This window comes from Musa acuminata, chromosome BXJ1-11 (genome assembly GCF_036884655.1).
Source record: "Musa acuminata AAA Group cultivar baxijiao chromosome BXJ1-11, Cavendish_Baxijiao_AAA, whole genome shotgun sequence".
Classification (NCBI taxonomy): domain Eukaryota; kingdom Viridiplantae; phylum Streptophyta; class Magnoliopsida; order Zingiberales; family Musaceae; genus Musa; species Musa acuminata.
In genome coordinates this window covers 22,569,969-22,595,540 of record NC_088337.1, presented here as the reverse complement: position 1 = coordinate 22,595,540, position 25,572 = coordinate 22,569,969, and the positions used below count along the sequence as shown (strand labels likewise).

At 35.9% G+C, this 25,572-nt stretch overlaps 1 protein-coding gene and 1 long non-coding RNA gene across 5 annotated transcripts; both read left to right on the top strand.

Moving 5' to 3' along the window:
* The first annotated feature begins 16 nt into the window (after window positions 1–16).
* Window positions 17–2,570, top strand: LOC135596610 (uncharacterized). Of its 3 annotated transcripts, none has more exons than XR_010480974.1 (5): window positions 17–194; window positions 1,357–1,485; window positions 1,585–1,742; window positions 1,827–2,020; window positions 2,278–2,570. It is a non-coding gene; the product is annotated as an uncharacterized LOC135596610 (long non-coding RNA). The 3 variants fall into 3 exon arrangements; XR_010480975.1 differs by having other exon boundaries at window positions 18–194; window positions 1,861–2,020; XR_010480973.1 differs by lacking the exon at window positions 1,827–2,020 and having other exon boundaries at window positions 26–194.
* A 1,802-nt stretch (window positions 2,571–4,372) lies between these two features.
* LOC135597278 (kinesin-like protein KIN-13A) lies at window positions 4,373–12,757 on the top strand. 2 transcript variants are annotated; one of them, XM_065090026.1, is made up of 13 exons: window positions 4,373–4,970; window positions 5,213–5,425; window positions 6,089–6,268; window positions 7,844–7,948; window positions 8,488–8,565; window positions 8,708–8,789; window positions 9,744–9,906; window positions 10,020–10,346; window positions 10,493–10,711; window positions 10,792–11,356; window positions 11,456–11,521; window positions 12,088–12,289; window positions 12,469–12,757. In XM_065090026.1, the coding sequence occupies exons 1-12, from the start codon at window positions 4,794–4,796 to the stop codon at window positions 12,274–12,276; spliced, it is 2,364 nt and encodes a 787-aa protein (XP_064946098.1). In that variant the 5' UTR covers window positions 4,373–4,793; the 3' UTR covers window positions 12,277–12,289; window positions 12,469–12,757. The 2 variants fall into 2 exon arrangements, with proteins under 2 accessions (XP_064946098.1, XP_064946097.1); XM_065090025.1 differs by having other exon boundaries at window positions 12,088–12,757.
* The last annotated feature ends 12,815 nt before the right edge of the window (window positions 12,758–25,572 follow it).

Sequence of the window (25,572 nt, the reverse complement as noted above, 5' to 3'; positions counted from 1 at the left end):
CAGTCCGAGATTGATATCTAGTTCAACCGGGGTTCTGGCCGCCGAAGGAGATCGATGCCGAGAGAAGGACATCCTCCACGTCAATAAATAATGCCTGTGCTGAGCGGCTCCATGCACCGCGATTGAGTCATCCTTCTCCTCTTCAGTGTTGTTGCTCCTCGAAATCATGTTGGTATACCAGGATTTGCTCACAGGTACGCACGATCACAGTTCGTTTTCTTTTACTCTCTCTTCTTTGGCGTCATTGTCTGTATGATGATCGTAAATCCTTTTTTCGGTTGAAAATTTGTAGCTTGCAGTTAAAATTACCTTCGAATTGAGGAAAAGCTCGGTCTTTTGGGATCTTCCAAGCAACCTAATTGTCCTTTTTTGTTTTCTACTTGTAGTTCTCATTAATTTGTGTGCTTGCGCTTCAATTGGGGCCGTTGTCTGTTTAGAAGATAGGGCTAACAGCTCAAACAATGTCTGTTTAACTCATGGTTTCGAGATAAAGCTCCAATTTCGGCTGTCATATCGTGTTGATGATACACTAGGCATTAATGTCATACCGACATACTCTTATGAGGTTATGGGACCACAGATTAAGAGTACCACTGCATGTTGTTTCGTCGAGTCGTAGGTTTAGGTTGCTACATCGACCCTTTCCACTCATTGAGTTCTTTGATATATCCATGTTTATGTAGATCTGGCAATGTCCAATGCTGGTTGCCATGTACTTCAAAATTAGCTGGTGAATTCCATCTGCTTCCTCTCTTTCTTTCTTTTTTAATCTAATCTGTTGTTTGTTGTCACCCTCAAAAAATTATATATATATATATATATATATATATATATATATATATATATATATATATATATATATATATACACACACACACACACACTCCACAAAGAAACATAGTACCCATTGGTGAAATCCAAATTCCTTATAGTTTAATTTGTATACATCTATGTGCAGATATGTCCACGTTTGATTGCTTAATCCTTTGACCCAAATTTTAACCATTCTATTTGATATAACCGTGTGGATGCTTATATTTGAATTTTGCATTTGATTGATGCATTGATGATAATTTATATGGCTTTAGGTGATGAGCTTCATTCAGGCTCGTTTCCGTTCAAAGAAATTAAAAATAGACTAATTACCGTATTCAGCTTTTTTTTCTGTTCTCGTGCTGTTATATAACTCAACTTTTATATTCTGTATCCTTATGTTCTTGTTTTTATTCTATCAAATGGCTCAAGTATTCCCAGCATAGATACTTTTATTATGGAACAAGCTGTGATGTACAGTCTGCAAAGTTTCTAGACTTTTGCATTGTCTATTATGAAATTTTCTTTTGTGATTATTGGTAGTGGGTGGTTAAAGGAGCTATAGATGCAGACATTGGTGCTAACCCTTCGGATGAAGGTGGGGAAGAAGATGAAAGTGTCGATGATTCTGTAGTGAAGGTCATCGATATTGTTGACACATTCAGGCTTCAGGTTAAGCATCCACTCTATTGCTTATTAGTGTTCTTATCTCAAAAGTGCATATGAATTTGTGTTAACGGAGATTTGTTGGCTATGCCATGTTATTGACAGGGACAAACTTCTTTCAACAAGAAGCAGTTTGTGACATATATGAAGCACTATATCAAGCTATTGATGCCTAAATTGGAAGCAGAGTAGCAAGAGTTATTTAAGAAGCACATCGAACAAGCTACCAAAATTTTGCTTTCCATGCTCAGTGACCTACAATTGTAAGGATACCTTTTCTTAGTATTATTTGTCAATTTTCTTTTTTTTATAGGTGTTTGTTTGTATTTTTTTAATACTTTTAAAAGTTGTTTTTTCATCAATCTATTCTCTGGTTGGGAGGGCGGTTTTTGCTGCATATTGGCATCAATGCCTCTCAGATGAACATTATTTCCAACAGTGAAGCTTGTCATTTCAATACAACCTTCTAGGTTTTTCCTACCTTGGGAGGAATTTGGATTTCTTCTTGATTGCATAATCATAAACTCAACAAGGAAATCACGTATGTTTTCTCTTTTCAATGAGTCTAACTACTTGTTGATAATACACATCACTAACTGATGCCCGTGTTGTATTTTCTTGTTTTTATCAGCATTACTAGCTTTAATGATGTTAGTTAATAGGAAACAGGACTTCTAGCAATAGAATTAAAGCTCATCATCTTTGTTGTGCCATGTAATTATTGCTTAATTCAATTAAAATTTTGTATCTGTGTCACATTTCAAATTTCCCTTCACCTGACAAGCAATTATCTGGCAGTTTTGTAGGTGAAAGTCTGCACGACAACGGCAGCATGGTCTTTGCTTACTACAAGGAGGGTGCAACCGATCCAACATTTCTGTACCTTGCCGTCGGTCTAAAGGAGGTCAAGTGCTAAGGATATGATGAAGCCAGAGCTAAGAACAAACTATAGTCTAGTTTTATATCTGAGCTTTTAGAGGCCTTAATGTTTGTGCGTGGTTAAATGTCAAGATGCTGTCACTATATGATGTAAATGAATACCTGGAATTCAATTATTTTAATGAGGATTTGAGTGGGTGAGGATTAAATGATCTCTTCTCTTCAGTTTTACCTTCTTACTACTGATTATGCTTTTTGTTATGGTGTTAGTTTGCAGTTTAAACAGTGGTGCAGTTTGTGAGCAGGAAAGCTGCTTTTTGTTATGTCAGGGAACTTCAGATGCTTGAAGATTTTGTGCAAAGGCAATTTGTTGTGTGACTGTCATTTATATTTGATGAAGCCTAATAAAATGATTCGCAGTGGTACATATATATATATACATATATATATATATATATATATGTATATATACATATATATATATATATGTATATATACATATATTTATATATATGTATATATACACATATTTATATATATACACATATATATATATATGTACACATATATATATATATGTACACATACATATATACATATATACATATGTATATATATACATATATATATGTATACATATATATATGTATATATATATATATATATGTACACATATATATATGTACACATATATATATGTGTACATATATATGTATACATATATTTATATATATGTATATGTATACATATATATACATATATATGTATATATATATGTATAAATATATACATATACATATATGTATATATATATACATACATATATATATACATATACATATATATATATATATATATATATATATATCTATCTATACACATATATACATATATATATGTGTGTATATATATATATATATATATATATATATATATATATATATATATATATATATATATATATATATATATATATATATATATATATATACACTCCTAAATAATTATTTGCAAACAGATTATGTTCAAAGTATGACTTCTGAAAGGGATTTGCCACCTAACTAGGATGGCCTTCAATCTAGTATGCTTTGATTGGACTCTCAAATCAAATAATGAGATCAAATCATCATGCACTGCTACTCTTTTTTTTTTTGTCCTCAGTGAAATTTGTTCTTCAAGGAATTGAGGGGCTTAATCTTACCTTGCAAGATTTGACCGATGGCCCCTACCTACTCCATGTTAAAACAGATGGGATGAAACTATTTGTTGCTTGCAGTCACTGAGTCACTGTGTTTTGTAGTTGCGCCTTCTCCCACCTCATCAAAAATATTTTTGCTCCAGAATTTTGGACATGCAGTAGCATTTCACTGTCTTCCTGCTTTGTACAATCTGTCATGGCAATGTTCCACAGAAGTCACTCTCATGCAATAATAGGACAAAAACCCAAGAAATTGAAATGTTTTAAGGGGGTTATAAACGTGTATAAGAAATTTAACGATTCATTAAGGTAAACAGTATCATTTTCCCAAATAATAAGGTACCAAATAAAATGAAGACATCCCTATAAATTTTCTTCTTTTTACCCTCATCATCTAATTATTTCCTTAAAGATCTTTCATTGTACTGTGGTCTGAGATGGACGTGAGATGGGTAGAAGAACCGGGAGCTTTTTGTAGCTTCACGAAAGCACCATGTCTCTTGTAATAATGTTTTCAAATAGTTCACGTAACGTAAAGAACACTGTTACAGCGTCCAATAAAAAGCGTTTTTTTATCTCGAAACAAAGATATTTTGAGAAACATAATATTTCTCTGTCTTTATCCACTTGTTTACCTTCATTCTGATTGCCGAGGTGGTGACCCCGCTGGCGGGGTCGCTGTATTTTGATTTTAGTCGTTCCAATCAGAAGTCAGGTTTATTATTGAGTAGATATAGGTTGGTAAAAAATGTGTCGCCGATATAAATTTCTAATATTCGGAAAAGAAAATTTCCATTTAAATCGTCTCCCTCTCTCTCTCTCTCTCTCCCATCCTCCATCGTTTCCTTCTCTCTCCTCTCGCACACACCCTCGTTTTCTCCCCTCCGCAGGCGGCGATCGAAGCCTCGCTCTTCTTCCTCTCACGCTCCCTCGGTTAGGGTTCTCAAATTCGTTATCGACCGATCTTAACTCCATTCCATCCAATCTCCCTGGTGTTCCTCTCGGATCGGATGCTGAATCTGGTGAAGAAGCCTCCGATCCGTCGATCCCTCTGTGGCCGTCCCCGTCGAGATTTGCCTCGTATTTTGATCGGATCTCCGTTGAATTTGATGCTCCCATGATTGACATTCGAGATCCGGGCTTTTGGTAGATCTAGCTCGTCTTTTAGATCGCTGGTGGTGGTCGCCGTGCTGTGAAGCTCGCGAAGTTGGCGCCCCAACGCCGTTTCCAGCGCCACATGGGTGGCCAGGTGCAGCAGAGCCACGCCGGCTCCTCGGCGGGCCTGTACGACCACGCCGCCGGCGGAGATGCCGGGGATGCGGTCATGGCGCGGTGGCTCCAGTCCGCCGGGCTCCAGCACCTGGCCTCGCCGATGGCATCCTCTGATCAACGCTTCCTTCCCGGTCTAATGCAGGTACCAATATAGCCTCTTCTTGGTCGATTGTTGAGCGGTACTCACTTTGTTGGAGAGCAAGATCTGAGCTTTTCGCTCTTTCATATAATTGTTCTATGATCCAAAATGACACGAAGATAAGTTTGGTTTAGGAAAATTTCGTATCTCTCTTTTGGAACGTCAATCATGTTGTAGGAGCTGCCCATAGTTAGCACATTCTGGTAACTATGACGTGTTTAATGTTTTAATGGTGATATTTGTAGGGGTACGCACCACAAACAGCTGAGGAGAAGCATAAACTCTTGAGGCTTTTAAGGAATATGAATTTTAGTGGGGAATCAGTCTCTGAGTCCTATACTCCAACTGCACTAAGTATGGGTCAACAAGATGGCTCTTATTCACCTGAGATTAGAGGGGAATTTGGGGCTGGCCTTTTGGATCTACATGCTATGGATGACAGTGAGCTTCTTTCTGAGGTATGGTACTTAAGATATTGAACACGCTAATTCATTAACCACTGACTCAATTGGAACTTGTGTTAGCTTGCTGATTGATTTAGAATTTATCTATTATGCCCATTCTATTTATTTAGCCATTTTTAATCTTTCACCGGAATTATCTGTTGCATACTTAAGATGATCTATGATCCCCTTAGAGATATTTAAAAGTACCATCTATGTGAAAATGCTTTAGATGTTCCTCTCATTTCATTCCTATCCAATCACCCTTTAATAGTGTCTCTAAGATAATCTAAAAGATCTGAAAAAATAAAAAAAATAAAGAGATGCATAGGAATAAAACAATTATCATATACCTGTTACTTTTATCATGGGCCCTATCATTTTCTTGCAATCTTAGGTAATCACAACAGAATTTCATAATTTGGTGGTGTTTACATGAATATGCTTTAGATGTGGCTTGTACTCAGAGAATTTTCCTCCTTTCTCCTGTCTTGTATATATAATGATAACTAAGAGAAGAAATAATCAATGATGATGAAAGGTTCATGATTTTTCTACAAAACTTAAGGATATCATATCATAGAAAGATACTAGTTTGAAAATGCAAATGATCGGGAATGCTAAGTAGCATTTTTCTTTATAAAATTTGTTAGAATTCGGTTTGTCCTTTCTTTGCAGCATGTTTTCTCAGAACAATTTGAGCCATCACCATTCTTGCTTACCAAAGGAGTTGAGAACAATGAAAGTGACACAACATCTGCCTGGCAACAAGAGCCACCTGATATCAATACCAGAGAAGGAGACAGTAAAAGAGAGATCAGCACAAAAGAGAGTAATGTTGCCAAGATTAAAGTTGTGGTATGTAAAATTATAGAAAATACGTTGCATGTTTTGCTATTTTCATGCTTCTGCACCTTGGAGATTATGATTTTCTATGACAAAATTGGTGGTTAATTTGGAATTGTGTCTAATATTTATTCCATGATGCTAAATGCTATAAACAATTCCTGTCCTTAATAAGAAACAACCATATCAGTACCAAATTGATTTTCTCATAGAAGGATATATTTTTGTTTACACCTTTTCTCATTGTATTATTTTTGACAGAATAAGAAAGAATAAACATTTTAGAAGAGTTGCAAAGTTCGAAAAAGTCCAGGTTTTTATCATGTTAGATTTATTCTTTAGCAACCTATCAGGTAAAGGTAATATCCTTGTAGTATCATTTCTCTAATATTAAAATTTGAGGCAATTCTCTGGTATCAAAACTTTTGGGATTTTTTTCTCCTCTGTAGTACCTAAAGATTTTTTTCTCCTATGTAGTACCTAAAGACGATAGTATGATGGTATTATGTAATCACACATTGAACTATATATCTACTATACCAAAGATGATTCTAACATTGGTTCCTGCAAAATGGTTTTGTAAGTTAAACATGTTAAACAATTAATATGGGGCATATTCGGTTGCCAATAGTTCTGCATTTGGATAGATAATTTGGTTACCAATGTTTTATCCAAACAAAATCTTAAACTTTGAGATGGAAAGTATGATTCATACTGATATGGTTTGTAACACCCCTGATTAGTCCCACATCGAAAGTGGGCAGGATTAAGATTGACTTATAAGAGTCTGATGAGTGTACTACTATCAACTTCAGCTTAAGCATTTTGGTCAGTGGTTTAGACTAAACGAAGTTGATAGGCCAGTTAGCCCATCAGGCCCGAGTCATTAGATTTGGTATCAGAGCCGACCTAGCATTTGGGCATGGTGAGGGGGCTCGAGTAGGAAAGGGCTACCTGTAGACGGAGTCAGAGGACTCGTCACGGCATGGAGCCACCACTGGGCTACGCCTCACATGCACTATGCTAGGGTTTGATCTGGGTTATGTTGGGGCTTGACGAGGACGTCAAGCCTTTGAGTGGGGGTGATTGTAACACCCCTGATTAGTCCCACATCGAAAGTGGGCAGGATTAAGATTGACTTATAAGAGTCTGATGAGTGTACTACTATCAACTTCAGCTTAAGCATTTTGGTCAGTGGTTTAGACTAAACGAAGTTGATAGGCCAGTTAGCCCATCAGGCCCGAGTCATTAGATGGTTTGTCCATGTTTCTGAGACTGACATATGTTTATCTTGCTTAAGACTTTTTAATATTTTGGCATTATGCATAGTTTAATTAAAACAATAGACAGGTGCTTAAGAGCTTTTATATCTGAATTCTTGAAAACTGGTTCACCATGTTGATGTATGTAGCTACTATATATACACATTCTCATCTTGCTTAAAACTTCTATGTTCTGTCATCAGTTGAAGATTGCTTGAATCTGAAGATGAAGAGAATATGCCATTATGCCTTTGTTCACCCTGTCTATGCATAATGCCATTTCTAAAAGACAGTTAATCCCCCAACTTCTTTTTATTCTTCTCAGGTACGCAAAAGACCTTTGAACAAAAAGGAGATATCTAGAAAGGAGGATGATATTGTAACTGTTCATGATAATGCCTATTTAACAGTCCATGAGCCAAAGCTAAAGGTTTGAATCTATGAATGAGGTTTTTTTTATTGATGATATAATATATCTTTTATATTAATGCTTTTCATTTCCACTAAGTTATGGATTTATGCTTAATTTATATTAAAGGTTTGAATCTATGAATGAGGTTTGTACATATTTTATGTGGGTACAAAAATAATCATATTTTGTCCTTTTACTGCATGCCTTGTCAAACCATGATCCAAGTAAATATGTTGCTGAGTTCTGAAAGCTCATATCTTGAGTATGAAATTTGCACTATATTTTGATGTTAGACTCTTTTTCTCTAAAAGGAAATTTGCAATTTTCTTCATTAGTTATAAACAAACTCTCTCTCTCTCTCTCTCTCGTCACTCAAATTCTTTTCAGTACTACCATCTTTTAAAGAATCAATTATTTACATGTTTTATCGGTTGCTCATCTATGTATCCCTCATATCTTTTACCTGAAGTACAAACAGGGAAGTTGCATGCATTGTTCCAAATATGATATTTTCTTTTTGTTACATATTTGTGAATGACACAATCTTAATATGGTAGGTGGACTTGACTGCATATGTGGAAAAGCATGAGTTTTGTTTTGATGCTGTCCTGGATGAGCATGTTACAAATGATGAGGTAGCACCATCTATCAGCTATCTTGTTGACATGATTTTGTTGGTTTGTTTGTTAGAGTTGTTTGTCTGACCACTTTATATGCAATTGTGATAACATTTGCCTTATGGTTTATAAGTATCTAAGTTTAGAAAGTTTCAAACAGGTATATCGTGTGACAGTAGAGCCAATAATACCAACCATCTTTCAGCGGACTAAAGCAACATGCTTTGCATATGGTCAAACAGGTAAATTGGAACGTTATGAGCAAATTACTGACTGTATGACACTCAAAGTGCTTAGCTTGTTAACTATGTTAGATCTTTTTATTAATAAATATGTGTGGTTTAATTTATTCTTGAGATGGTTGTGTATTTTATTTTCTTTTCATTTTCTTTATCTTTCTTACCTACAACCCATTTGAAGTGTCTTTTTTCCTAGAATTTAATATTAGTATTTAATTTGAAACTGAATGACTTGACAATCCTCAGAATTAAGTCATCTTCAGTATGAGTGTTGAGAACCCATTTTGAGATCCAATGATTAAATTTTATCATTTGAACTCTCAATTGTTGAACCTTTTGCAGGATGGACTGACATTCCTGCACACATATTTCTTACATATTTAATATGTAAAGTTATTATGGTGTGTGCCTGTCCATTCAAGTCTTGGTTCATCACATGTATGTGCTAATGTAGACCCTAAGATTTCTGACATGCATCTGTTTTCTTTTCTTAAATCAATTCATGAAAAAATAATTAAGTAGATGTTTCGTTAATGAACCAGTTTTCATATCTGGTATAGTTCTCCTTCCCATGGTCTTCTTGGTTGATTGAAACCACTACTATGAGATCTTTATGGACCTTATCACATGTAGAGATGCTCCATCTTAAATCTCCAATGTGAACTCTGGTTGATTAATTGATACCTTTCTCACTAAAAACTTGAGTCAAAATTAGTCTCTATTGTGTTTTTATTAAAACTATGATGCAAAATATTGAGACTAACTCTTTTGGGGATTGAAATTTGTTAAAATGCAGTTTTAATTTTCTTGATGGAAATATGTAAATTTTTTATTTTATGCAAATCTTTACGACAGGTTTCTGTGTCTCATGTTGACTATTCAGTGTGGTTATATATTTTTTCTACAGGTTTGTGGGTCTCATTGTAACTGTTTAATACGGTTTGATTTTGCTTATAGGTAGTGGCAAGACCTATACAATGCAACCTTTACCTCTCAGAGCTGTTGAAGACATGGTTCGCATGTTGCACCAACCGTTTTACCACAATCAAAGATACAAGTTGTGGCTTAGCTATTTTGAAATCTATGGTGGGAAGCTGTTTGATCTTCTGTGTGATAGGAGGTTTGGCTTATTATAATTCTGAATTCTTTTTAACATCATTGCAACCCCATGCAATTTGAGGTAATATTTACTTCAATGACAAACAGAAATTGAAATTTTGATGATGTTATCAGGAAACTTTTAATGAGAGAAGATGGAAGACAGCAAGTTTGCATTGTGGGATTGCAGGAGTTTGAGGTCTCCGATGTTCAGGTTGTTAAGGAGTTTATTGAAAAAGGTAATGCTGCACGGAGTACTGGTTCTACAGGAGCGAATGAAGAATCATCACGATCACATGCTATTTTGCAATTGGCCATTAAGCAGCACAAAGAAGTAAGTGACACCAAAAGGCAGAAAGAAGGTAGTGGAAAAGGTGGTAAGATCGTTGGGAAGATCTCTTTCATTGATCTTGCTGGAAGCGAGCGTGGTGCTGATACGACGGATAATGATCGTCAAACACGGTTTGTACATTTTGGAGTCTCTTGGTTGGTGGTTTTAGCTTTTGGAAGCAAGATAATTGAAAATGCTTATAATGTTTAATTGTCTAAATATTAGATTTTCTGTGAAGCTTTTGTCACCTTATTTGGCATTTTGTTGTCTATTTCAGAATTGAGGGTGCAGAAATAAACAAGAGCCTTTTGGCTTTAAAGGAATGTATCCGTGCCCTTGACAATGATCAAATTCATATCCCGTTCAGAGGGAGTAAGCTGACTGAGGTGCTCCGCGACTCTTTTGTTGGCAACTCAAGGACAGTTATGATTTCATGCATTTCCCCAAATGCAGGCTCTTGTGAACACACACTTAATACCTTGAGATATGCTGACAGGTACTGTGGTAACATAATTTATCTGGATATGATTTTCTGATTACAATGTTTTGCTAAATATTGACTTGTTGACTGAGCAGGGTTAAAAGTCTTTCCAAGAGTGGGAACTCCAAGAAAGATCAGGTGGCTGCATCGTTAGTTTCTTCAGGCAAGGAATCAGCATCATTGTTGCCTTTCTCTGTTGAACCTGAGGATCTTGTGCAAATTCAAGATTCTAAAGCAGTGGAATTGCCTAGGAAAAATAGTGAAAGGATTTCATATAATTCTACATTGGATCTTGATAGAAACTCATATGGAACTCGAAATGGAAAAGAAATCCCACCAGCATCAGTTTCAATAGAGATGGAAAAAGTTGACTTAAAGACCAGTCATGAGAGTGTCAGATACAAACTGTATTCAGTTCAGAACTCATTTGATTTTCAAGAAGAAGAGAAGGTGACAAAGGTCTCCCCACCTCGCAGAAAAGCTTTTAGGGAAGAAAAATCTGAAAAACGGAGCAACTGGTCAAAAAGAGATGGTGGACCCCAATTAACTGCCACTGGTCATAATCCTCAACAAATGTATGATACAGCTTCCGACAATGCATCAAGAAAATATGATCAAGAATCTTCATGTAATGATGAAGAAATTGAAGCAATACTTGAGGTTAAAAATTCTACATTTTTTGCCTCCTTGCTGTTGTGTTAAATCTATATTTCCTTTTAATTTTTGTCTTTGATTTTGTTTATACTGCTGCTGTTGTAGGAAGAAGAGGCTCTAATAGCAGCTCACAGAAGAGAAATTGAGAATACAATTGAGATAGTGCGTGAAGTAAGAGTTTTCACCCGATCTCCAGCATATAATTGATTGCATCTTATGTTTTATGTAATTCTGTGGTTCGATAAGATTTTTTGGTTTATTTCTAACACATTGAAGCTAAGACTTCTCTTAACTACATCTTGATTATTTTTTAAACTTCAATATTTAGATATTTTACTAGCTGGAAATATTTTACTAGTTGGAAACAACATTTATCGGACACTCAGTCATATGATTTTAAGAGATTAGTGGACAGAATATTGAAGTGGCTTGTTCATATGATTGTAAGGATGTTCTACAAAACTCTTCGCCTTTTAGTAGGATCAAGAAGGGTCTGTAGGAGTTGATATGACATTAGTCTGGTTGTTTTTATATCCTGACGAGAAAGTCAGAAAACAACAGAAAATTAAGTGTTCTCTGTTTTTGTGTGGCATCTCTTGATATGCATTTTTTCTAATGATGATTTTGTCACTGGAGAACTCTAACAAGATCTTTTCTGTACTCTGCTGATTTTCTTTTGTTTGATATTCCAAATATGTCTTGGTTATTCAGCAACAATTATATATACATTTTTTCAGGAGATGGATTTGCTGGCAGAGGTTGACAAACCAGGCAGTTTCATCGACGATTATGTGGCAAAGCTAGGGTTTGTGCTGTCACGCAAAGCTGCGGGTCTGGTTAGTCTACAGGCACGTCTAGCAAGGTTCCAACAGCGTCTGAAAGAACAGGAGATTCTCAGCAGGAAGAAGGGGCTGGGGCTGCGGTAATATCATGCCTGAGGTAGTCTCCCTTGACCGTGCCACTTTGTGACCTTTCTGTTTTTCATCTTGTCCTCTTCCTACATAAGCGCAAGCATGAATACCATGACAAGGATTGTGATTCATCATGGCCAACAATGCCAACTTTCAGAAGGTCTTTTTTCATGATGTGTGTCTGCTTCCCATCTACTACTGATGCAGATGCCTTTGAAGGAGTTCCACTTGGGTTTCCTAGTTGGCTGCTCACGTTTCTGGTTTACTATCCTCCAATTGAGGGAGAATATCGTGTGCTTGGGGATGCATGGAATGTGTGAAGAGCAGCCATCCACTGTCGTCTAGATATTGGGGGCTTTGCTTTGGTGGGGTTATTTTGGCTGGAAGTCGATTATTTGGATGGTAGTGTTTTAAAATGGAACTGACATGCAGTCCCATGAATTGATTGCTGTATTTATTTCTTTGGCCCTCTCAAATAACAGGATTTGTGCGCAAAGATCTGTGTTGACTGCAATAATAGCACAGCACAAACTGTAGTAGGAAGCTGGAAAAGTCTCATCATTGACATCCCCATTTCCTGAAGCACAAGTCTTTTTGTGTCGTTAATCATAAGTAATAGGATTGCATCAGGCAGGCTTTTGTGTGGCAGTGTCAATTTGATCCACTAGATCAGCATAAGATTGGTATTTTCAGTTTGAAGCGTTGTAGTCATCAGTGTGGCAGTGTTCAGAATCTGATCATTCTGGGCATTATATTTACAAGATTCAAGATCAATTAGAATATTAGATGAGTCAAGCAAGCATACTTCCTATTGGCTATAGCAGAAGTAATGCCTCGTGATGTCATCGCAGGTATCGAGCTTCGCTCGATAACGGATTAAATAAAAAAAATCTCTGGGGAAGATCTTCATTTCATGCTCAGAATTTGTATGCTTTCTGAGAAAGGAAGACAAATGTTTTAGGCGTAAAAAAAAAGAGATGTTGAGATTTTAAAAACCTTAATTAAGTTTCATAAATTATCAGAATATTTTAGATATAAAATTTATTAAGATTCTGAATCCTTATTAAAATCCTCTTGAAAGTGTGATGTTTATATTTGATGTTTAAGCTTATCTAATGAATTGTTGAAGCATTCTGACTTGGACAATTTACTTGAAAAGCTTCAATCATTTACTTTTTATGGGGTGCTCTATTATCCCTGTATTTAGTTGACTATAGTATTTTAATCTTTATATTTTAAAAAAATTATATTGATATTTTTATGATTATGAAAGTGAAATATTTAGGTCTATTTACTTTAATATCGTCAGTTTTATCAACGAAAATATGAAAGTAAAAAACAAAAAGATAATTTTAACGTCCTAGTTGATGGTGCCAAACGATGTTGGTGGTGACAGACGATAGCACCATTAAGGGTCGAGTGGCTATTGTGAATAAGGAGAGAGAGGTGGGGGTCACTTTACATTTGCGTTGTCTCTGACACAATTACCCATTGGTTCTTTTATTGCTTGGCAATGTTGAATGTCGGATTTTGATGATTAAATTAATTGATAAATTATTAATTTAATCCATATGTTGAGATAAGTGTTGTAGGTTTAACTACGATAATGAATTAAACCTACGATAATGAATAAGACATAAAGAATATATTGGGCTGGAGTCAAAGATCAGACGATATGATGAAGATTCGGAAGATGTGTCGGAAGCTCGTCGAGAGTTCATCGGGAGCTCATCGAGAAGTCGTCGGGAGTTCGCCAAGAATTCATCGGGAGTTTGCCAAAAGCTCACCAAGAGTTTAACGGGAGCTCGTCGAGAGTTCATTGGGGAGTTCGCTAAGAGTTCATCGGGAGTTCGCCAAAAGCGTGCCGAAAGTTCACCGAAAGTTTGTTGAGACTTCGCTAGAAGAACAATTGATATACCGGATAAAGATTGCTAAGTTAATTCCTTGATTATCGTAGTTAGAACTTAGATTGAGTTAGGATTGGGAGTAATCCCACTAACTTAGTTAGGGGCCAACTGAGCTCAAAATAGGGTTGAGTTGGGCCGGATAGAAGGCCTACTCGGTCACTTGGAGCCTTGTCAGGCGATGGCACCGCCCAGGGTGGGCGGTGGAACCACTTGAGGCTCAGTCTCCCAAGTGGTTTGGATGGTGGTACCGTCGACAGTTAATGCTGTCAGGCGATGATACCTCTAGTACTCTAGAAATCTGAGATGAGACACTTTTTGCCTCCAATTCTCAAACCTTTAGGGCCTATAAATACACCACTCCTTTCTACATAGAAGGGTAACAAAAAGAGCAGAAAAGTATGAAAAAATCTTTTAAGTGTTGGGGTGTAAAAGTGTTGTAAAAGTGCTAAGAGTCCTCCTCTTTCTTTAGCTTTGTATTCATTAAAGAAGAGGTGTGAGGCTTGTAAGAATTATCTCCTAAACCCATGAAAAGGAAAAAGCTTTGTAAGAAGGTGGTTGATCTTCACCTATTGAAGGAAGTACCATTAGTGGATGCTGGTAATCTCGACGGAGGAGGAATCAGAAGTGGACGTAGGTCACAATGACCAAACCAATATAAATCCGATGTGTTCTTTCCTTACTACTTTCTTTCATTACTTAGTTGTAATCTACACTTTACATTTACCTAAGTCATTACTTTCATTACTTCTCGATACGGGCTTTGTCGAAATGATTTTATCAAATAAATTTTTTTAAATCAATGTAATTTTTATCGCTGCACTAATTCACCTCCCTCCCTTCTTATTGCCGTATTGATCTTAACAATTGGTATCAAAGTAAGGTTACTCTCGATTTGATTTAAAACCTAAGAGAGATGACTTTTATCGGTAATCATGAGGGTCATTCTATCACACGTCCTCCCATGTTCAATGGAACGGACAACATCTATTGGAAAACTAGAATGAGGATTTTCTTGATTTCTATGGATTTTAAGTTATGGAATATCATTGAAAATGGATTTCAAAAGTCTTCTCTTCCAATGAACGATTGGAATGATTTGGAGAAGAAGACTTTCTCTTTGAACGCCAAAGCTATGAATGCTTTATTTTATGCTTTGGATAAAAATGAATTCAATCGAGTTTCTATTTGCGAAATGACTTATGACATTTGGCATACACTTGAAATCATACATGAAGACATGAGTAGAGTTGAGTAAAAAATCTATCTTTTAGTTCATATTTATGAATTGTTTCACATGAAATAAAGCGAGACCATTGGCGACATGTACACCGAGTTTACGAATGTCGTCAATGGTCTAAAAGCACTTGGTAAAAGTTTTTCTCATTTTGAACTTGTTAACAAGATATTAAGTGTTGAATCTAATATTTTGATTACGAAATCAATTAGTAAATTGTTTGATCTAATATATATATTGAGAAAAGTGTGCAAGATTAACTATGATAGCGGTAAGACATGAAGCAGATGATGGGCTGGAGTCTAGATCGAGACTTCGTTGAGAGTTCGAGAGTTCATCGAAAGTCCGAACGTTCGTCGGAAGTTCTACCGGAATTAACCGAGAAGTCTAGGAGCTTGCCAAATGAGCTCATCAGAACTCACCAAGAAGATCATCGTGAAGTCCAAGAGCTTGTCGAAAGTCCACCAGAACATGATCGAGAGATCGTCGGAAGTTCGCCGGAAGATCGTCGGAAGCTCACCGGAAGAACAATTGACAAACCGGAACAAGAATGCTTTGTTAAATATCTTAATTATTGTAGTTAGTAGTTAGATCTTAAGTTGAGTTAGGATTGGGAGGTAATCCCACTAAGTCAGTTAGGGGCCAACTGGGCCCTTAACATGATTGAATTAGGTCAGATTGAATAGCTCATTTAGCACCTGAAGTCATGACCGACGGTGGCACCGCTTGGTGACTCAGTCTCCCAGGTGGTCTGGGCAGTGGTACCGTCGATAGTTAATGTTGTCAAGCGATGGTACTGCCAGAGCTCAGCTCTGTCAAGCAATCGTACTACCTAGACTAGGCGGTGTTACCCCCCAATGTCAATCTGCAGGCGGTAGTACCGCCCAATAATGATCGTGGTACCGCTAGTACCCCGAAATCCGGGGATGTGACACTTTTTGGCTCCAATTCTGAAACCATTGGGGCCTATAAATATCCCACCCTTTTCTGTATGTAAGGTTGATAAAGTGTAATCAAAAGTGTGAAAAATCTTAAGTGTTAGGGTGTTAAAAGTGTTATAAAAGTGAGAAGAGTCCTCCTCCTCCCTCTCTTAGCTTTGTAATCATCCAAGAAGAGGAGTGAGGCTTGTAAGGGTTATCTCCTAAACCCGTGAAAAGGAGAAAGCACTGTAAAGAGGTGATTAGTCTTCGCTTATTGAAGGAGGACCATTAGTAGATGTCGGTGACCTTGACGGAGGAGGAATCAGAAGTGGATGTAGGTCATAACGACTGAACCACTATAAATTCCGATGTGTTCTTTCCTTACTGCAAATTCTCTTTACTGCATTCAACTTTACTATATTGCAAACTGCCAAACCTTTTTTTCTCTACTTATTCAAAGTAAAACAAACGATTTGAGTTGAAACCAATTTTTATCGTGCGAAGTCTTTCGAATCGACGTAATTTTTTCACTGCACTAATTCAACCCCCCCCTCTTAGTGCCGCTCTTGATCCTAACAATTGGTATCAGAGTAAGGTCACTCTTGTTTGGTTTGAAACTTAAGAGAGATGACATTTGCCAGCAACCAAGAGGGTCATTTAATTATACGTCCACCTATCTTCAATGGGACATATTACATATATTAGAAGACTAGAATAAGGATTTTTCTAATTTCAATGTATTTTGAGTTATAGAACCTTGTAGAAAATGACTTTCAAAAGTCTTCTCTTCCAATGAGCGATTGGAATGAGTTAGAGAAGAAGACTTTCACTTTAAATGCCAAGGCTATGAATGCCTTGTTTTGCGCATTATATAAAAACAAGTTCAATCGAGTGTCTATTTGTGAAAAGACTTTTGATATTTGGCACACCCGAAATCACTCACAAAGGCACTAGTATAGTAAATCAGTCGAAGATAAATCTTTTAGTTCATACTTATGAATTGTTTCAGATGAAACCAAACGAGACTATTATCGATATATATACCCATTTTACGGATGCCGTCAATAGTTTAAAAGCTCTTGGCAAATATTTTTTGAACTTTGAACTTGTTAATAAAATATTGAGATCCCTTCCAAAGAGTTGGGACCCTAAAGTAATGGTCATTCAAAAGGCCAAGGATTTAAATAACTTTTCTCTCGAAAAACTTATCAGGTCACTAATGATTCATGAGATGACTTGCAATGCTCATGAAGAGCTTGAGAACAACCTTCCAAAGAACAGGAAGGATATAACACTAAGAACTCAAGATGACTACTTGAAAGAAAATTCAAGTGATGAGGACTATGATGATGACTTGGCACTCTTGACCAAAAAATTCATAAAAAGGAATAAATTTAAAAATGATTCTAAAAATAAATTTGAATGCAAGAAAGAACAAGTTATATGCTATGAATGCAAGAAGCCGGGATATTTCAAAAGCGAACCTAAGCAAAGAAGAAGCAACCAAAGAAAAAGAAGACTCTTAAAGCAACTTGGGATGACTCAAGTTGTTCATCCAAAGAAGAGGAGCCAACCAACATAGAGCAAGTTGCTCACTACACACTAATAACTATCGGAGATGAGGTAAGTAGTTCATTAAATATAAATTTATCTTTTGAAGAGTTTTTAAGTACTTTTCATGAATTTTTTGATGAATGTAGATCTTCGAGTAAAAAGTATAACTATTTGAAAAATGATCATGTCATTTTAAATGTTGAATTTAAAAAACTTAAGCATGATAATCCTTCTTTGCCTCCATATACTAAGTGTGAACACTTACAGGCGAAGGAAAACTTGCTACTCAAAGAAACCTTTAAAAAGTTTAAGATTGGTAGCAAGTCAATGAACATGATCTTTGCTAATATGGGTCAAGTTCATAGAAGAGGTGGAATCGGATTTGTGAGTAACTCTCACTAAAATCCAACTACCTTTTTTAATGGCTCTTCCTTGCATGTATCACCCCACACCAAATGCAACTTTTGTTTCAAACTTAGATATGTTGCCTATAAATGTCCACTTAAGAGATATAGTCTACACAAATTGATTTAGGTTCCTAAAGGAACAATAAAGAACTCTATACAAAATGATAAGTTAAGTAGATCGATTTTTGAGGTACCCAAGGGCAAATGACTACCTAAAAATCACCCTCTTTTGTAGAAATGTTTACCATCACAAACTAGGAGCAAGAGATAGTAACTTGATAGCAGATGCTCAAGACACATGACCAGAGATCTGTCTCAATTCTCTAAGCTCACTAGCCTAGACGAAGGGTATGTCACCTCAAGAGACAACAACAAGAGTAAAATCATTGGCAAAGGAACCATAGGTAACAAATCCTACTTTTTGATTGAAGATGTATTGTTGGTTGATGACTTAAAGCATAATCTTTTGAGCATTAGTCAATTATATGATAAAGGATACATAATTAGATTTGAATCCAATGCTTGCATTATTGAAAAACTATGCAAAAATACATCTATGATTGCCTTAAAATAAAATAATATATACACTATCGACATTGATGATCTTTGTAATGAAATGTATTTTTTGATTTTGAATGACGATACTTGACTTTGGCATAAAAGATTAGGTCAAGCTAGTATGAAACTAATATCTCAAATCTCATCTAAAGAACTTGTAAGAGGTATTCCTAACATTAAGTTCGTTAAAGATAATATATGTTATACATGTCAACTAAGAAAACAAATAAACGGTAGTTTTAAACCAAAGAATCAAATAAGCACCTCTAGACCATTGCAATTGATTCATATGGATTTATTTGGATCAATTGATACATCAAGCCTAGGAGGTAACAAATACGCCTTTATCATTATAGACGATTATAGTAGATATACTTGAAGATACTTCTTGGCATACAAAAGTGATTGCTTTAGGTATTTTTCTAAGTTTTGCAAACTTATTCAAAATAAAAAAGGCTTTATGATATCATCAATTCGGAGTGATCACGGTGGCGAATTTCAAAATCGTGATTTTCAAAATTTTTGTGAATCAAATGGATACAACCACAATTTCTCTACTATGAGAAATCCTCAATAAAATGGAGTAGTAGAAAGAAAAAAATAGAAATTTATAAGAAATGACAAGAACCATATTAAACGAACATAGCCTACCCAAATATTTTTGGGCCGAAGTCGTTAATACGACATGCTATGTTATGAATAGGGTTCTAGAAAGGCCATTACTTTCCAAAACTCGTTATGAATTGTGGAATAACAAAAAACCCAATGTTTCATATTTTAAAGTTTTCGGTTGTAAATGTTATATCTTGAATGAAAAAGATGTCTTAGGAAAATTTGATGCAAAATCCGATGAAAGAATTTTTCTTAGCTATTCTTATATTTCTAAAGTCTTTCGTATCTTTAACAAAAGAACTTTAGTTATAGAAAAATCTATTCATGTTGTCTTTAATGAAGTTTCTGAATTTAAGAAAAATGAGTTTGATGATGATCTTAATTTGATGCTTTGAATTTAAATGAACCCTCTCCTCCAACTAGCAACTTTGATGCATCTTCTTCCGAAACTGTTAGGATCGAGAGCACTAAGAGGGGGGGGGGGGTGAATTAGTGCAGCGGAAAACTTTCTGCGATTAAAATCGAAAGTTGCGTTTGAACGATAAAGACAACTTTGTATGAAAGTTGATACTAAGTAAGGTTACAGTCAATCTATGCAGGCAGTTTGCAGCTATGATGAAAACCAGAATATCGGCGCAAACTGAAATCCGACGTTCGTACAAAGAAACAGATTTACGTCTAAGTGTCGATTCGTAAATTACTTGATTAGATAAGACGCAGTTTAAGCAGAAGTATAAAGGCAGTGTGCTGCTATTGTACAACTCAAAACGTAAATGCAATCTGCAATAAGATCATCATGCGAAAAAGCAGATTTACGTCTAAACGCAGATTTACGTCTAAACGTAGATTCAGAAAATTCTGAACTTAAAAACTTATTCGTAAGATCGTAGAAGGCAGTAAATAGTTATGATTGAAATCAAAACGTAAAGGTAAACAGAAATGTGATGATTGTACAAGGAAAGCCGATTTACGTCTAAACGTAGATTTACGTCTAAACGCAGATTTATGTCTAAACGTTGAAACTCGTTTGTAAAATCACAGAGGGCAGTAAGCTATTGAGAAGTTTGCAGTGAAGGTAAAATACTTAAAGGAAATGCAAACCGAGATTTAGAGTGGTTCGGTCAATCTTGACCTACTCCACTTTTGGCTTCCTCCACCGACGAGGTCACCGACGTCAACTAGAAGCCTTCCTTCAATAGGCGAAGGCTAACCACCCTCTTACAGATTTACTCCTTTTGATGGGCTTAGGAGACAACCCTTACAGAAGTTTTCTCTCCTCTCTTTACAACTCAAACTTGAAGAATAGAAAGAGGAGAACTAGCAGTTTTGAGCTCTAAGAAACACAGAAAGATAGCAAGATTTCGAGTGTGTGTTCTATGCTTTCAGTGCTGAATGGGTGGGGTATTTATAGGCCCCAACCCAGTTCAAATTTGGAGCTCAAATCTGTCAATTCCCGGAATTCCGAGATCAGGCGGTTGCACCTCCTGACTAGGGCGGTTGCACCGCCTGGCAGAGCTCGAAGACTGAGCCTCTGGGCGGTGCCACCTTTGTCAGGGGCGGTTGCACCTCTCTGCCAGAGCTCGAAGACTGAGCTTAGGCGGTTGCATCGCCTGACTGGAGAGGTTGCACCGCCTGGCAGAGCTCGAAACTTGAGCTCTAGCGGTGCTACCTCTTGACAGAGGAGGTTGCACCGCCCAGTCTCGCTCGGAGACTGAGCCCTGGGCGATTGCACCTCTTGGCTGGGGCGGTTGCACCGCCCAGTCTTGCTGGGAGACATAGCCTGGGCGGTGCTACCTCCCTGCTTGGGCGGTTGCACCTCCCACAGCAACCTGGGTCCGAATGGGTTGATCCATTCGACCCAATTTGAGTTCTTCAGGGGCCCAATTGGCCCAAGATTAAGCTAATGGGATCACCTCCCATTTCTAACTTAATCAATGTGCTAACTACGATTATTTCCTAAGACATATTCTGCAGCTTGCTCCGGTGCGTCAATCGCTTCTTCCGGCGAGTTTCCGGCGAACTTTCGTCGATCATCCGACGAACCCTCGGTGATGCTCCTGCGGACTTCCGGCAAACTCCTGGACTTGCGACGATCCACTTGGCAAGTTCCGATGAGCTCCTTTGGCAAGCTTCTGGACTTCTTGGATTTGTTCCCGCAGAACCTCCGACGACTGTCCGAACTTCCGTCGAGCTCTCGAACTTCCAACGTGATCATTGTCATGACTCCGGCGCAACTCCTGCTGCATGTCTTTCTTCCATCGTAGTTAATCCTGCACACACAAAAACAAAAACTTCGATCGAGACAATTAATCCTAAGCAATTAACCAAGTTGTCCGGCATGTCATTGGTCCCTCGACGCTTCGTCCGATTCTTCGGCGCATCGTCCTTTCCTGCAGCCTATTGCCCAATCGGCCAGTTGACTCCGCAACTCCGATATCCTTGGCACAATACTCGCTCTTTTTGGCCCGATGCTCGAGTCCACGGCCCGAAGCCTTCTGTCGATACGTCGACCGATCCACCGGCCCGACGTCCAATCTTTTGACATGTTCCTCCGGCACAACATGATGTTCCTGCTTTAATTGTCTCATCCTGATCGAAGCACCCTGCGTCACTCAAAACGCAGATTAAATCATAAACATATATCAAGTAGTTTCATCATCAAAATACGAGATTCAACAATCTCCCCCTTTTTGATGATGACAACTACTTGATGACGGAGCTAATCTTAACTCCCGGAGTTTAAACAAACTCCCCCTATCAATATGCCATATTGATAGAAACTCTTAGATTCAAAAATCTAAGCAACATGTCATCATAAACGGAGTTAACCTTAACTCCTAGAGTTTAAACAAACTCCCCCTATCAATATGCCATATTGATAGAAACTCTTGGATTCAAAAATCCAAGCAACATGTCATCATAAACTTATGCATAACATGTGATGTCATCAACATACTTCTCCCCCTTTGTCATCAACAAAAAGGAGAAGTATCACAATCAAGTGTTTGTGATGTAAGTTTTAACTCATTGCATGAAAAACATAATATCTATTGTTACCATCATGCAAGTTTGCTATCATCAAATGGTAAGATATCAACATGTAAAATTGCGATTCAATTTCTTGATATCTTAACATGATATGACATTCATAGCACCTATTCATATGAATGCTGCTTTTGATATCTCATCATAATATGGCATTCATAACATCTATTCATATTCTTCAAATATGGCACTCATAGTATCAATTTATACATTTCTCCCCCTTTGTCATCAACAACAAGGAGACCGATATAAGCAAATTTTAAATATAAGTGTGATGTCATAAGTTGGTTCATGTCATTTTCCAACAATGAGTGATAGGATACCAATTATGCAAACATCTCGAGGAAAACATGACATGGAGATAGCTTTTATTGCTTCTTCCTTTTTATTTGTTATCTTTTTACATGAAGGAGGAAAGCCATATATGAAGTTCAAATTGATAAGATATTAAAGCACACTTCATTTTTGCAAGGATTAAGATATGTAAGTGAGTCAAATCCTTGTATGTAAAAATATCTTCCTTTTATAAGAGGGAATCATCAAATATGTTTCTCGAAAAATATTTTTCACATGATAAGTGCATTTGCTAGATGATTCCATATGTCAAAAATCAATGATGTGAATTAAACTTGATATGACATATGCTTGTTAAATTCGGAAGAGGATAATGTATCAAGAAAATCCAATTGTTAGGATCAAGAAAATCCGAAAATGAAATTTGACACTTTCATACATTCGGACAGGGTTTTACTAGAGATATTCAATTACAATCATGAAGGTAAAACATGCTTATTATCATGGAAATTTTTGTATTCAAGCACATAATTTCTAACATGTAATCATGGCAAGTAATTGTGTAAAATCATTATGGCAATCAAGTGATTTGATCATTTAATCAAAAAAGTCCGAAAAATAATTTTAACAGGTTTAATCATTCGGACAGATTTTTGCCATAGTTTTTCAAATATAATCATGAAGATAAGGTATGCTCATCATCATGGTAGTATGATAGCAAGTTTACCATATTCAAGCTAGCAAAAAATTTCTACATTTTAAGGCTCGCAAGCTAGCAATTTTGAGATGTTAAAAAAAGCAACTCTTGCTTCTTGAAATATAAGTTTTGCTAGATGTGCAAGTTAACTTTTTACTTCTTGAGATAGGCAAGATAGCATTCCTTGGTGATGTTCAATATAGCTAAGTTCTACATCATGCAAGCTAGTGAATTTTATAACATTTTAGAACATGCATAATCACCAAAGCATCATAAATTTTAATGATGTGCAAAATTACAAATTTTGCATGATTGCATTTGTGTGTCTTGAGATTTGCAAGATAGCACTTCTTGGTGATGTTCAAGATAGCAATTTCTTCTTTTTTGAGAAGTGCAATTTTTGCTTTCTTCTTGAATTGTGCAAGCTAGCTATCTCCTCTTTTGTCATTGTCAAAAAGAAGGGAAAAACCCTTTACATCAATTTTTAAATCATGACAAAGGTTAGTATCAATCTCATTTGTGCATCATTATATTATCAAATTAAAACATGCACATTTTCAAAACATATAAACTCATTATTATATGCATGATTCCAAATTATTATTCATATTATTTCAATCATTGTTTCAATCACCACTTATAGCTTATCATGCACAATATATAAAATCATCTAACATGATACAATCATTTATTTTCAAAATATTTATCACTATTTTAATGTATGATAATGAAGTATTCATGATACCGAACATTAAATCAATATTTTTTAAGTATTTATCACTTCATTTTAATCATGATTCCAAAAATTTATCATTTAAAGCATTCATGATACACATCATAAAAAAAACATATGCATCATTCCAAATCATAAATATTTTAAATCATCATGGTATTAATTTGTCACATTGCATTCTACCATGCATGATCGAAGCTTCTCATTTGCATACATCAAAATAAATTCATGAATATCTCATGCATTCATATCATCACTTGAGGAATATTGAAAAAGAAATAATTGGGTGATGAGATAAATATTTCATAAATACAAAGAATTGCATAAAAATCATATCAAGGAATACAAGTTACAATCATTCAAGAGAAAAATCAAGATCATGATTTTAATAAAACTCATTTCAAATTTGAATCATCAAAATCATTTTTATGGCTCACAAAATTTATAACATAAATAGATTCATGATTTCATTGATAATATATTTTTCCCTTTTTAAGTGTTTCATTTTAAGTGGTCGATTTCATGTTAGCATGCCTTTTCATTTATGAAAACATGCATCAATTTTTTTAAAGCCACTATTATTATCATGAAAATCGATAATCAAGAATCATCATACATAATTTCAAAAATATATACTCATTAATCATAACTTCAAATTAAACATGATTTCATATACTCAAAATCGAGAAATAACAATGGAAATCAATATGATACACATTATTACTTCTCAACCACATATAGCATGATTTCATAAGGTATTTTTAATCAAAATCATTTTGTTTATCATAAACATGCAATTTTCATGATTATTTTCAAAATTACTAGAATGATAAGCATGATTCATAATTGTTTGTATTTTCATTATAAAATTATTAAACATGCAATTTTCAAGAAAATTAAAAAAGGAGAAATGCTTTATGAAAAGCATCATGTAATTTCAAAGTAAATTAAAGGCATTTTGATTACCTCAGCGTCGAAAGGCGTAAAGGCGTAGTTTGCCACCTCGCCTTTGTTGATTTTCTCCTCGTCTTCGGAGGAGCTCGATTCATCCCAGTTTTTGTTCTTCTTCTTGCGTTCAAAGCAAGTAGTTCCGTTCTTTTTACTTTTTAATTTTTGTTTCATTTGTAGTTTAAGTTCACCATCACTTGAGCTTATGCTCGAGTGGTCTTCAAATGTTCTATGTCCCAAATCCTTCCTGTTCTTTGGAAGGTGGTTCTAAAGTTCTTCATGTGCATTGCACGTCATTTCATATGTGATCAATGAACCAATTAGTTCTTCAAGTGGAAATTGGTTCAAGTTTTTCGATTCTTGAATAGCAGTTACTTTTGAATCCCAAGTTTTAGAAAGTGA